The sequence below is a fragment of the Meleagris gallopavo genome, chromosome 10 (assembly GCF_000146605.3).
Source record: "Meleagris gallopavo isolate NT-WF06-2002-E0010 breed Aviagen turkey brand Nicholas breeding stock chromosome 10, Turkey_5.1, whole genome shotgun sequence".
Taxonomy (NCBI): Eukaryota; Metazoa; Chordata; class Aves; order Galliformes; family Phasianidae; genus Meleagris; species Meleagris gallopavo.
The window spans coordinates 28,386,172-28,400,992 of record NC_015020.2 but is presented as its reverse complement, the minus strand read 5'-3'; the positions used below and the strand labels follow the sequence as shown (position 1 = coordinate 28,400,992).

The 14,821-nt window shown below is 36.0% G+C and overlaps 1 protein-coding gene across 1 annotated transcript; it reads left to right on the top strand.

The window, feature by feature from the left end:
• Positions 1 to 5,477: 5,477 nt before the first annotated feature.
• LOC100542699 (mitoguardin 1-like) lies at positions 5,478 to 14,521 on the top strand. The gene is made up of 8 exons (XM_031554936.1): positions 5,478 to 5,717; positions 10,280 to 10,398; positions 10,574 to 10,646; positions 10,990 to 11,076; positions 11,202 to 11,300; positions 11,588 to 11,722; positions 13,061 to 13,114; positions 14,365 to 14,521. Exons 1-8 carry the CDS (start codon positions 5,493 to 5,495, stop codon positions 14,518 to 14,520), a joined length of 948 nt encoding a protein of 315 aa, XP_031410796.1. The 5' UTR covers positions 5,478 to 5,492; the 3' UTR covers position 14,521.
• The last annotated feature ends 300 nt before the right edge of the window (positions 14,522 to 14,821 follow it).

Sequence of the window (14,821 nt, the reverse complement as noted above, 5' to 3'; positions counted from 1 at the left end):
CAAAAGCTTTCAGAAAATATTCAGTTATGAAATTTGTGGAAGGCTTGTTTACCATATCTAAATTTTGAAAGAATAATTTCATTTACCAGCAACTCAGAACATCAGACCCATGTTAATGTAGCTGTGTCTGATAGACAGGAAATAAACCATACTAACATTCTTGTCTTAGGTACACTTGATGTTTACTTAGACTGAAATGATTACTTTTGGACTGGCATTTTGTGCTGTGTTTTCCTTTGCTAGATGAGAACATTCAAGGTACTTGATTTTACTGTTTTAGAATGTACAAGTGGCAGCCAACTTGCTCTGTTTTATACATCAGTAAGCATGTGATGCTCGGCAGATAATAGAACTTCATGGACAAAGTCAATATCACAAAGGTCTGAAAATAACCAAATTATTTCAAACATTCTGGAAATTGCTTTTATTTCTTTCTGAAGTATGTGGAAAATCTCTTAAAGATTACAAGGTTATTTTAGGCAAGTTTCATCTTTTTCCAGACAGTTGTCTGCTTGAAAACTACTGAGACATTTGTTAAGAAGGGTATAATCAGACAACTAGTTAGCTTGACCAAAGATTGCCTTTAAAAGTCTGTGTAGATCTATGAGTACGAGGAGAAAAGTGAAATTGTGAATGCTCAGTAGTCAGTGCTGTCCCATGTCCAAGCTGTTCCCTTCCATTGAACCACTGCTCTGGTGGCTGAGCACTGACAGGCAGAAGTTGTATGTTCACCGCAGAGCCTGCTGGATGTGGAGGCACAAACCAGCAGTCAAACTAGGCAACCATCAGCACTAGAGTGTGATATTTTTTACTTTTTTCTTTTAAATGGATCTCTGACTAGCTCTTGCTTAGCGTGCTTGGGTCTGCATCAAAGCAATCCTGACAAAAAAAATGGTGAGAAATGTTTTGCTGAAGCATGCTGACATACTGGTAGGGTACAGGAGTTGATTAGATATTTTCAGAAATCTCTGTTCTAATACATAGAGTTATAGAATCATTACGTTTGGAAAAGACCACTGAGAACATCTAGTCCAACCATCAACCCTGCCCCACCATGCCCACTCGCTATGTCTCTCACTGCCATATCTCCAAATCTCTTGAACATCTCCAGGGACGATGACTGCACGTAGGCAGGTGTTTTAGGCAATAGCTGCTTTGTTTATATACAGTAAAGTGAAATGCTCCTAGCTATAAGCACCTTCTTGAACGCAGATATCTGTGTTACTGGTGAATGTAAATAAGTAACCTAATGATAGGTGTTCGGTCGAGTGGTCTGTGGTCACCCTACTCTGTCCATGGCCAAACATTGACTACAGCTATATGACAGTCATCAGAAAGTCCCATCTGAAGGTAGAGATTACTTCTCATGTTTTTAAAATGAATAGAAAAATCCTCTGCTTTCTAGGTGCATCCTGGAAGACTTCATGTAATACATTAGTAACTATTTGGTAGGACTGATGACTTTTTAAAGGATATTCAGTCAACACTGTCAGCATTATGACTGTTCATAAATGTAAATAAAGCTGCTTTTGGATGCTTCAGCAACAGCGCTGACAAAACACTGCTGTGTGTGACCCAGCTAGAAGACAGCAACACATTCTTTTGAAATTGAATTGTGTGTAATTCATGCTGCTGTGCTCTCTCAACTTGATTATTGTAATTCCTTTGCTTAGGCATGAAGCCACACACCCAAGGGTTCTGACTTTTGCAAAACACAGTAGCTGTCTGGGGTAGCCTGGCAGAGCAGAGGGAACGCGTTACTTTTGGTGTACCCCGACTTTTCATAGGCGAATTTCTCTGCGGAGTTTTCTCCTTTCCAGCATCTATCCCGGGAGCTGGCTGTAATTATTTCATAGAAGGGGTTTTTCTTCCCCAGCTTGCTTTCTTCCCACCCATCGTGTTCTGCTGAAGTGAGTGGTTGGGGGACAATAGGAAGCCATGGCTTTACTGGTGGCATTCAGAACCAGATTCCTTAACTCTCGGGGAATTCTTTGTCAGCAGATGAGTGCTTTCCTTTTTTAGCTGCTGCATGCAAGTGCAAAGCTCACTTGCAAACTCACACCACTTTTTACTCGGGGTAATAGAGAAGATAACATGTATACACTTTTCAGAATTGAAAATGTTATTTGTAGGTGAATTCTTCACGAGTGAATGCTAGATAGCTGATTTCTGTGCAATTCCATCTCTAAGATCAATTGCTGTTTTAAGAGTTGAGGTATTTAATTTTTTGGTCTGTCGTGGCTTGGGAACCTACCAGAGACCAAACAAAGAAGTATCCCAGAGTAGTACCTTATAGGTATGAAGTGAAGGTTTTTTTGTGTTTTTTATTCCTGTTTTGTGATGGTGGCTTTTTGGTTTGAGTTTTTGTATATCATTTTTTTTTTTTAACATTATTATTAATTGTTATCATTACCTTTGGTTGCATAAGTTAATTTCACAAGTTTTTGCCGTACTCTGTATTCTTAGAGTTTTGGAATCCCCTTAATCTAACTTTAAAGACAGTTAGGTATTTTAAAGCACTACAGCTTAGAGTCTTAATGGCAATTACTGTTGTCAGTAACGCATCTGAAATTCCATTTCATCCTCTTTACAAATATAAATGAACCCTAAATAGCTCCCTGGCTTCTCAAATAAGTGGAGTATATTTGAAGCTCACAGAGTTGCTGGTATTCCTTTCTTTCAGCTACTAGTCTACGTAAGAACTTGGGATGACTGTACCAGCAGATGCAGCCACGGGTGGGTGGGTTCCTCCTGCAGCTGTTCATTCCAGGATTCTCATTGTGCTGCTGTCTCTTTTTTCATGTTCTTGTGTCTAAGAATGTTCTCCTGGTGCTTGTATGGTATGTACTCCAGCTGCAACTGAATTTTCACACCACTGTTTTCACAATGGTGTGTTTTCTGTGTGATGTGGGTTTCAATGAGCACCTGTAAGGCTAAAGGTATTTTACAGTATTGGAGCTGTGGTAACCATCAGTAGCTGACCAGGACTGTTTGTTTTGGTTAAACATGTATTTATACAGGTATATCACTTGTCTAAGTATCAGTATTATTTGCAAACTTCTAAGAATAAATATTTTGTCAGAGCCTGCAAATTTTGTGCCTTTTTGTAACAAAGATTTTTTCTATGTGTGTGGGAGGAAAATTATCCATATTCAGCAAACATTTAAAAAGATTTTGGCTAGGGGAAAGTTCTAAACCCATATTAGGAAAATTGGAATTATGACTCCTTCAGCAAATGTAAATTATTTATATTCTGATTTTAAATAAAAAAGCCAAACAGCCTGATGTTACCACAGTGAGTTATACAGCCTTAGTTTAAAAAGTTAATTAAAAATGTTCACTAGAGTAAAAATTTTAGAGTAATTCTTGTTTTTTCCTTTTACTCATCCTGTTTCCTCATTACTGCATCCTTCTGGTTAGGGTAATAAATCAGCTTGGAGGTAGATATGTTTTTGGTCATCTTCTTAGACTGACCAAAAGCACATTTGATCAGGAATCTAATCCCTCACTGACATAGGCTATTTTCTTCCATTCTTCTAACACAATGTGCATTACATTTCTGGCCATTGTACCGTATAAAATTGGTATGAAACTTAACTGTAGCTGGGACTTGGGTCTTCCCTATGAGGGTGGCAGAGACTTCATGGGATTGAGATTGGGTTGACACATGAGACTGCTTGACAGTTGCTCTTCGTGTACACAAGAGCCTGGGTCCTTATCTTAACATCTTGATTAAAGCCATCAGTAACATCATTAACAGTATCACACATGCATTACTCTCATAAGAGTTTGTAATTTGTTGCTACTTAGGAATAGAGCTATTTACTTCTCATGAAGTAAGTGTTGCATGTTGCTTATAGATTGGAAATGTCAGGAAAACAGTATTTCTTTGGATTGCACTTGAACCAGGTGTTAGAGAGCTTTTCTAGTTATGAGATCCATAAACTCTTGTTTTAATTGCAGATTTATTATGGAGAACATCTTAGCCAAAATGAGAGCTCAGTGGAAAAATCCATGGCTGGGCTGTACAGCCCTGTGCAGCCCTGTGTTTAAAAGTATTATTGCAATTTCAGCAACTGCTAATGTGAAGGCGAGGTATTAGAAAAGCATTTAATATTATCAGAGGGATATTAATGCAAGTTATGGGTAGAAATGAGGAGAAAACATCATTTTACCCGTCTGCTTTTACCAGACAGCAGGCAAGTGCTTTACAGACCACAGTTTGGTTTTCTGTTCCAGCTTTTCAGATTCCAGCATATAACTAACTCTCAATCAACTCAGATGCTGCTGTACTTTTCCTCTTTGTTTTAAGAGATTAGAAGTGAGACTAAACTGTTAGGAAGGATTTGAGAATCAAAGATATTCGAATGAAAGTTAGTGAAGTTGTGATTACAAGTCGGAGTCTGCCTAACTCAGTGTAGTGCAGCAGCATCTAGTGAACTCTTTGCCCAGACTTTTACCAATTTTTCCCCTTGGTGAATAGTCTCAAAGACAGATACTTACTGTTATGTACACTTTTTGACCTGTCATTCCATGTCCATAGCAAATGAAACCATAACAACCACTGAAATAATAGTTAAGATATGTGGATTGTAGCACTTCAATTGATGAGTAAACCATTCCAGTAAGTTGGCATGAGGCCACTTGCGATGTAATAGCATTTTTTATAAAGTATTGCCATAGCAACAGATCTGGATGACATTGGGTAGCTGGTTGCTGTTGACTGCTGGAAATAAAACAGACTTTTAGCAACACATGTGTAATGTCTGAAGGTAAAGTAACCCAAAATAAATGCCTGTGCTCTACTGAGAATGCAGCACGGGGCACATCAAGCCAAAGTCTGACCTACTGGCTCGTGAATTTAATCCTTCAGTGAAAGTGTTTCTATATAAGAAACAAAGCCATATATGCTAGCAAGATGTGCTGCAGTTTACATCTGGGAATAAAATAAAGGAAAACTGAGAGAAACTGTATTGCAGATCATTTTAAGCATAGAACATCTGTTATTTTCAAGGCAAGAGTTCTAGTGCCATAGGAAGTGCAGCTGGATATGTTGTTGCAGTGGAAAAGAAGAAAAAGGGGATACAGTGAAGATTAAAAACTTCTATGGCTCTGCTGGAAAACCATCAAGTAGAAAATGGCATGAGAACTAGACAATGAAATGAAATTTAAGTGAAGCTGAAACCTGCTTTTTTATTAATAGCTTTTTTGTTTTAAATAGTACTTCCTGATACTAAAACACTGAGCCTTTGTTACATGATGCAGCCAAGTTAAAACCTCAACAAAGGATTTAGATCAATATAGCAAAGTAGAATATTTAGGTACAAAGATCTTTGGAGGTTTATCAAAGAAAAAAGCAAAACCCCTGCAACTTTTTTTTCTCTGCCTGTTCATGCAGATGATGTTTCTAAGTCCACTTTAAAGACAGAAAAAAATGCACTCATGCATGTACATTAGTAGTTCAAAGAAGTGTGTATTCTGATAGCAATACGATGTTGTGCCTTCCAAAAGAAGTACTATATGAAAACGTACATGAAATATACTTAAAAGACTTGACGCTATTAAGCTATCAGAAAATTCTATTTATCTTTTCTTCTTTTTTAATTTCTTTTAAAGATAAAAATACAGACATTACTGTAAAGGATAACACAGATGATTTTTGCCTTCGAGATACATTAAGCATTGCATCGACGGACTCTTTTGTTTCCACAGCTGAGGTAAGACTCATGAAGATAGATTCTTGAAAGATTAATGGTTTTATTTGAACAGTGAAAAGAATCTTATTTTTTTTTTCAAATTACTGCAAGAAAAGGATTTTTCTCTTATGGAGAAAGAAAAAACAAGCAAACAATCCTTATCTTGCTTACTTGTAACCAGCTTCCTATTAGCTGGAGTAATGAAATTGGAATCAGTCTGCTTATTATCTATTTTTTGGTGGCTTTTTTTGGAGGGGGGAAAAGGGGGGTTGGAGAGGAGGAGGAGGTTGGAAGAAGAAGGAAGGAACATGGTTACCTGGCAGTATGTTTTCATAAGTCTTTCTAAAAAGTAGTTGCTTTTAAAAGTATCTTAGACTTTTGTGATTAGAGAGGCATAATCAATTGGAAGCTATAGTAGATCCTCTTTCCATGAATTATGTCTTTCTATTTTCTTCTACTTTCTTAGATAATACGAATAGGTATGAAGCTGTCTTTGCCTTCTTTGGAGTCTTTTTTTTTTTCTTCTTATAAGAAATTATGGGTAATTGGTAGGTATTATTTCAGTATGTTGTATTCTTCATCTGATTTCCCCTCGTCTTCTCAGATAAGACTGCAAAGGATACATAAAGAAATAATCTTTGGATAAGAGGATATTGCCTGTTAGCTCCAATGTGCTACAGCTCCCTTTAAGTGTTTGAAAGAATTTAATATACAGTGTTGAATGAGGAACATCTCACTTTATAGTCTCTCATGACCTGAAGTGATTTTGAATAACACTCTTCTCCAAATTACAGAGAAAGTAATTGATCTCTGGGTATATTTTGTGCTAGATATTACTATCATATATGCACTACAAATAAGCTACTGAACTCAGTTGTAAAAAGAGAAAATTGCATACACATGCTTTGCAATTATTTTTGCAGGTATGTGAAGATCAGAACAATCTACTATTCTCATTTATGTTGCTTTACTTAACAATAAAAAAAATAGGATGCATCACTTTCGGGGAATGATCATCCTATCCAGAAATTGAATTGTGTCAGTATTTGCTAAAGAAACATTTGAGTTAAAATTTGCAACAGCCTTACACCTTTCTCTTGTCTTCACTTATCCTGAAAATAGTCTACACAATTTAGTACCTCAAAGCCTCTTCCATCAACTGTTATCAGAAGAAAGTTATGACCACGTTCCTTCCTTTTCAGCTGTTCTAGCCTTTACAAATAGAACATGCTCTCTGATGTCCTTTGTCAGATTTTATTGAAAGGTTTTAAAAGATTTTCAGCTGCTAGGAGGAATCCTGAAGATTAACAAAACCATAAATGATACTGTTCAAATTGGAACACCACCAAACTCCTGGATTAAATCTGGGCCTCTGAGCTTGAGCTACAGAGCTGGTTGGCTCTGTAATAGTAGCATACCGAGGCATTGTTGCATAGTAAAACTAAGTTGTAAGTCAGTGCCAGCTATCTTCTCTTAGGAATATGTTACCTCAATGTAAAATTTTACTCATTCTGGGCAAGAAAATGATTAAAATTAGCACTGAAAATAACTGCTGCAATCAGAAGGGATAACTACTGCTTCTCAGAGTATTTCAGCTAGTGATAGAAAACAGTGATCACTTGGAAGTAACTGGATTAGAACTGATATACCAGATTTTTTATTCTAGACGTGATGGTGTCTTCATCTTGCTTATTAATTTCCCATGTATTGTTCTTGCAGATGCAAAGAAGTGGAATGTTTCAGGTTATGGGGCTGAGTTTCTTTCAGCTTTCAATGTTTCTTTGGCAAATGGATATTTGTTCTTTCATCCTTTGCCCCATGATTGCAGTTACAATTTTAGCAACCACCCCAAACTGCTTTTGCCAATAGAAATGTTTATTTGAAATTCATAGACAGTAATAAGTGCATGTACATTTTTGCCCTACTGGAACCATTAGTAATTTCACCTTCTGGGAAATTACATAGTAGTAGAATTTTTTCTGGTCACATCATGCCACAGGCTGTATTGACAGTTACTCGTTTTCTTTCTGCATTGTATCCTGTCCAAAGTATCAGTAATACGTATGTTCTGTGGCTCTAATTTTAAAGACTGGAAGCTGTTTCCACATTTCTGAGCTGACACAAGTCAGACGTAGTTCACTGCCCTCAGTAGGAATACAAGCAAAGATATGGGGAATCCTAAAACAAGGCACAGGTAGATATGATGCAAATTGATATGTATACTGCTTAGGAGGTTACAGGGTATTGTGCTGCATCATATTAGGACAAAACACAGGAGGATAGTTTTCAATAAAAGAAATGTACAAAAGTGGAACAGTTGGCAAGGATTCAATCACATCCCCTTTTGACGAACACTTTAGTAGCAGTAGGGTATGCTTAAATTTCATCTTGGCTATGACTGATATTCAAGAGGATCCTGAGGATCATGGCCTTGATGACTTCTCATAGAGAATTGCAGGTGTCCAGATTGGCTCAATATAAGGAGCTCAAATCCTCATAAAGATGCCATCCCCAGCCAGACTTCTGTTCCAAAACACACATAGGCCTCTTAGAAGCACTGCAGAAGGAACAGTAGGCATAACTATTTGCTTTAAGTTATTGATACAGTTTACTTACTGTGATAAACGATGGTGTTTTCATCCTTATTTGAGACAGTCTGCTATCAGCTTGCATTTATGAGAGTTAGGATCCTTTTCATATTCTTGTGTTCTCACCTACTGCGTGATCAAAATAGCTGCCTCTTTTGGCAAGTATACAACAGTGAGTGTGCCACTGTTTTCTGGCTTCTTTTCCATTTTTCTTCTTTTCCCGTCTCCCTGACAGCGAATTTCATTGCTGCCTCTGTGTTGTTGGTACACTTGTGTTTATGATGTCTTACTTCCTTATGTTGATTACAACTGAGTTTGTAGTTCTGTTAGAAAATAAACTTTGCTTTATTTGTGGAAATGTTAGCTCAGCCCAGAGCTTAGGAAATTTTTAAGACTTGTGAGAAAATCCTTAGTTGTCCTTTCCTGTCCATTCCCCACATAATTATTTTACAAAGATTGTCTTCTTCACTTCAAATCTGTTAAAAACAAAGTAGTGCAGGAAGCAACAGGCTTTGATAACAGGGAAAGAATACCAGTTTCCATAAGTCTGAACCTATTTATAAATGGCACAGAAACCTTCAAAATGTCTAAGACAGAATTTTAGATCCAGAACATGCTCCAGAAGTGCTCTGTCACTGAAAAGCAGTGTTGCCTTTTTCCTGCTTTCCCAACAGAAGTTCTATTTCTTTCCTAAAATAGAGAATACGAGAGGGAATGTTGCTAGCAAATAATTGCAATGTATATTCCTATAGCATTTATTAGTGAGTTTTCTTTTCCTTTTTCATTACAAAGATTCAAGATGTGCCTTCCTGTTTTCTGACTGACTTCAGAATTGTGACTATTATTGCTAATCTGATCTTCTCAGGACTCATCGTTCTCATCCTGGTCACTCCTCACATGTCCATTTAGTCCAACCCAATTTCATATGGATTACTGCTTTATCTCAGAACATGTCTTGCAGTCTAGCACACTCTCCATTTAAAATCATGAGGAGCTATGTATTTTAACAACTTCATAAAACACGTGGAGAAAGGGAGGGAAGAATTAATATATAAAAGAAAAATATCCAGAGAAATAATTCATTGATTTTTTTAATACAGGATAAGCATCATGCAAAGAAAACTGACTGCACCAGTAAATTGACCTTTTTACTACAGGGAGCAAGCAAGAATTCCTAAAAGGGCTAGCACTGTGTATTTTTGGTACTTTCGTGTAGGTGGTTATTTTGGGAGTCAAAAAGATCTTTCTGCACAGCTGAGAATTTTTTCTATTTATTAACAAACAACTTGTGGTTGGCAAACAAAAGCACTGAATCTGTTTGTTAGACCAGAGCAGTTAAGAAATACTGAGTTTAAAAGCTATTGCAAGTTCCAGGGGTTTGATATTTTACATTTGTTTCATCAACTCATCACTAATAGGTACAGCCTTAAAGCCAAACTGTCATAGAAAATAGGTTGGTGTCTGAACACCATACAACATACATTGAACAACATGCATTGTGAACTTCAGAAGCTGTTGTGCAGCACAGAGCATCGAGACACAAGCTATCGCTGTGGGCTTTAGAGTTTTGAAGACATACCAGGGAAACAAGAACAGCTGTGGGAGAAAGTTATCGCTTCCACCTTCCTGAAGATATTCATAATGTAATTATTCTGTTTTTTAGTGTCTTTACAACTTTCTTAGTTTGCTTTCATTGGACTGCATTGAGACTCATCAGACCTGACTAGTGAAAATCAAAGCAGGTGCAAGTTTATTAATTAAATTTTTAAAAATCAAAACCTGCAGCTGTAGATTTCAGATTTTAAAAGGCATGAAATTACAGCCCTATTAATAGCACGGTGCCCCACTTTGGTTTACTAGCTTAGTGTTGCCCCCTCTTTGCTTTTTTTATTTTATTTTTTTAAAGCAAGTACAGAAAAGGATACAACTTTCTTAAAAGATCAGGAAAACTTTGGCAAGTTCTTTAATGAATGTTACTTTTTCTTTTTTCCCCAGCTTACGGAGCATAGAGAAGTTCGTAATACCTATGGTCTAGATTCCCTTTGCCATTGTCCACTGTATGAAGAAGCAATGCACTTAGCAGAAGAAGGCAAAGTTTATTCACGAGTACTAAGGTATTAACATATTGATTTGTCTACTTAATAATCTGCAAGAAAAGAAAACAATGAATTAAATATTCTGTGCAGAATACAGGATTCTCATACAGGGTATTTTGTTGTTGAATTTTCTTGTGCTTCTTTATTTGATGTTTTTGATTTTTTATATTTTTTTTTTTTAATTTTTTCATAGGACTGAAATGTTTGAATGTCTTGGAGACAGCGACTTCCTTGCTAAGCTTCATTGTATTCGACAAGCTTTCCAGGTAAGCAGAAAGCAAAGTCATCTGCCTTCTTAAACCTAAGACATGTGACATTGAGGTGCCACTATCTATGCAGTACTCATGCAAATGTTTTAATAATATATCCCATAATTAAGCATATTCTTAATTATTCCTATAATTTCTACATTTCTGTAATTCTAAAATGGGGCATCCCAATCTTATGATTAACAAAATTTGGAATATTTGCACCAAAAACTTCTTGGGAACATGCTTACTATACTAGTGGTTGTAATGAAGAAAACTATTAAATTTGATTGAAATAATTAAAGATCAGTTGCTATAATCTGTGAATGAATATGTCTATGTTTTCTAAAACCTTTTCTAGATAATTCTTTCAGAAACAGCAAACAGAATATTTCTTGCTGAAAGTGGAAGAAAAATTTTATCTGCCCTAATTGTGAGAGCACGAAAGGTAAAAGCCTTTTTTTAAACTAATGTTTCACTGCTAAAGTAACTTCTACCATAATTCATTTTATAATGTAAATAAACCATCTCTTGTGTTAGGTTTGCTTGACATTCATTGCTTTTACTTTGCAGAATCCAAAGAAATTTGAAGATGTCTTTGATGAAATGATATATTTCCTGGAACAAACGGATCACTGGGATAATACTGAAATGGAACTTGCTGCTAGAGGAGTGAGTGTGACTTTTTGAAGTGTTTTTACCCTCAATTATGCCAACTGTAGCAGCCAAAAATAATTCTTTATAGTTCAGAATGGTGGGAAAGTCAACTCTGTCATGCCTGATATTCCTGACTTAGAGAAATGGCATCCACCAGTGTACTTCAGTACCAGAAAGCATTTACATTTTTTTTCTGCTACTCTTTACATCTGTATGTTAAAACAGTTAGAATATGATACATGTTGAATTCCACTGCTGAAAGGGAAACTAAGTTACTTAGACCATGTTCTGGTTTAATATAGGTAAAAAACTTGAATTTTTATGATGTTGTTCTGGACTTCATTTTGATGGATTCATTTGAAGATTTAGAAAATCCACCAATATCGATACAGAATGTAGTAAACAACCGCTGGCTAAATTCCTCTTTTAAAGAAACAGTAAGTATTTGTTATTTTCATGATCATGGTATTGTTGTGGTATGTTAGTATAAGTAGATGCTATGATGAATATAACATTGGTGTGAGCATTCTGATATAAAATTCTGTATATCCTGAAATTATTCTTCTGGTGATCTGTGCTTTATGTTATTAGAATGGATTCTCAAGAATGAGAATAAATCCATCAGCTCCATAATAAAGACTGTGTATATCATTTTGATAAAAGCACTTAGTTTTGAAATAAAGAATCTACAGGCTCCTTCAGTGTAAAGACTAATTCAGCTTCCACTACAATTATATATAGTGAATATATACCTGAAGTATCTTCGGCAGAAAAAAAATATTGTATTATCACTTTCTTTTTTTTTGTAATCATAGTTTAAAAGCTATCACTCTGCCAAAAACATATAAGATGATTGAGTATATTGGAGAAAATACTTTAGCCTGACCTGCAAAAATACGTTTGCTCTAAGTAAAATTTTACAAGGGAATTTTCTGTTAGCCCTATCTTAGATATTAGATCCAGATTTTGGTACATAAACCAGAGTGCTAGCAATAAGACATGAACAGTTCCAGGTACAAGTAAATGAACACAATGCCATCCCACACACACACACACACACACACACACACACACACACACACACACACACACACACACACACACACATTGTAAGTATGCAATAACAGCATTTTGAGAATAGTAAATTAACTTCAAGTACGCATGGAGAATCAGATGAGGATAGAATTCTGTTAGAAGCTATGAGGGGGGAAAAAGAGGAGTTCTGATATGGGTATATTGTATTATACAGAGCCATATTTGGACAAAACTACTTCGCTGAATCTGAAGCTATTGCAGGAATGTTTTTGCTAAAAGCAAAAAGGACATTATGATGTGTTCACATGCTATTTAGTATCTAAAATAGCTACTGATGTCTGAGCACACTTTCTGGTATATAATGGACTGATCCTCACTTAAACTGAGTAGATGTTGCTAACTGTTTGACTATAAAAAAACAACAACAACAACAACAAAACAAAAACAAAACCAAAAAAACCAGGAGTGCCAAATCACATTTTAATTAATCTAAGGAAAGTGTAACAAAGAAAGCTTTCAAAATATGAACAAATATGAACACTTCATAAAATTAGTTGTTTGCGTCAGCTGATATTTTATACTTGAAAATTTTGTGTTATCGCAAGATTGAAACTAGAAGAACATTTAGAAATATAACATTCTGCACATCAGTGCTTTTTAGATGAAAATTTTTATAATTATTAATGGTTTTAGACACTTTAAATTTTTCTTTTTGTTTCTTTTTACTTTTTTATATCTAGGCTGTGGCTTCAAGCTGTTGGTCAGTTCTGAAGCAGAAAAGACAGCAAATGAAGGTAAGTTGCTTTTCAGATTATATGAACCAAAGCTACTCCAAAGAACATGAAGTTCTGCCTTGTTTTGGAAAAATTAATTACACATCAACCCTTACTCCTGTAGACATAGTAGTTTAAACAAGTCTGTCACTTGAAGAAGTTTAGCTTGTAGAGCTTTGATATGAATTTTTTAGCAAAAAGTCTTACCTGAAAAATTCTCAAACCTATTTAGGCCAAAAACGTAGTTGACAGTAGAATCTCTGATTTCCGGGTCCACACGCGTGTTTCAGATTTCTACAGACCAAGGTCACTAATTAGGGATGTTCTCAACCCTGTGTCTCTGCACCATCTCCAAAGCTAACTATAAGTCAGTCCCATTTCTTTACTTACCTGAAGTTGCACTGCCCTCAAGGACTGCCGGATCTGTGCTGCAGTCTCCCTCAGTGCCCTTTGGCATCCTGGCTTTCATGGAAGAAACTCAGCAGATTGTGAAGCAGTGCTCCTCTGTGACAGCAGCTCCATTTTTTGTTTGCTCTTAGGGGTTTTATGAGACCTGAAGGCAAATGCCCCCATCTCTAATATCCAGTTCATAAGCGAAGTTGAGCTTTACCGCTGGACAGCCGTAGCCATTGGAAGTGATTTTGCATACCACAGCTGAGGAAGCCCAACTTTAGTGATTCAAAACTGTGTGTCTGGACAAAAAAGATGGAAAAGAAAATCAGGAAACAATTAAGCTGTTGTATTTGAGTGTCTGTAGAGGAAGAGACTAATATTAGCAAAGCTTATAATATTGTGGAGAAGGGGATAACTGGAACGGGTATTTAGATCTGTGATCTTGATTCCTAACTTCCAGTAGGAGAAGTTAAATTGTAAGGAGGCATTTTAATTTCTTTTCGGCTTCAAATGCAGTTTTCTTACTTTTTACAAGATTCAGCTGTACACAGCATAGGATCTCAAACAGGAGTAACTGAATAAACTTATCTGATCTGTCATGTGGGAGAATTGGAGTAGGTTGGTCGTGAACTTTTTTGCCTTATTCCTAATAATACAAAATACCAGAGAAGTTTAAAACAAACAAACAAACAAAACCAACACCACCACTTTTCTAAAACAAATGTTGCTTGGTAGAGCTACCTATTATTTAAATGAGTTCAGGTTGCCATAACTCTGCAGTGGTGGGGTTTTTAGGCTTTTTTAAACACAATTTTATGTAATAGGGTTTTATTTTAAATGTACTGTGTAACTTTTGTCTCCAATTTTTACATCCCCAGGTACCTGATGGGTTTTTTGCTCATTTCTATGCTATATGTGAACATATCAGCCCTGTTTTGGCATGGGGCTTTTTGGGTCCTAGAAATTCCCTTTATGACTTATGCTGCTTCTTCAAGGTTTGTTCCTTCTTCTTCACTACCACTTATCTTAATTAAAAAAAAAATCCTATGGAAGAAAAGAAATGAGGATCTTGCTTATAGGAACACATTTGTATTTTCCTAAAAGTAAAGCAAAGAGTAAAAAATGATGGAAATATTTACTGTCGTATTGACTAAGCTTTTTAGGCCTAGAACTGTTCTACAAAGTATATTTAGTGCACTTATATCTCACCACTTATATCGCACTGGAAGAATACGTAAATGGATGTTTTTGTGGAATGTGTACAAGAAATAGGTAACATTGCAAGCTTTTCTTTTTTCTTCATGTAAATAAACACACATTTTTCCTTTTTTTTTT

Coding starts and splice junctions, on each gene's coding strand:
- LOC100542699 (XM_031554936.1), top strand. CDS start 5,493: ATGTTGTGCCTTCCAAAAGAAGTACTATATGAAAACGTACATGAAATA. Junction 10,399..10,573: donor GTTTATTCACGAGTACTAAG/GTATTAACATAT, acceptor ATTTTTTCATAG/GACTGAAATGTTTGAATGTC. Junction 11,723..13,060: donor ATTCCTCTTTTAAAGAAACA/GTAAGTATTTGT, acceptor TTTTATATCTAG/GCTGTGGCTTCAAGCTGTTG.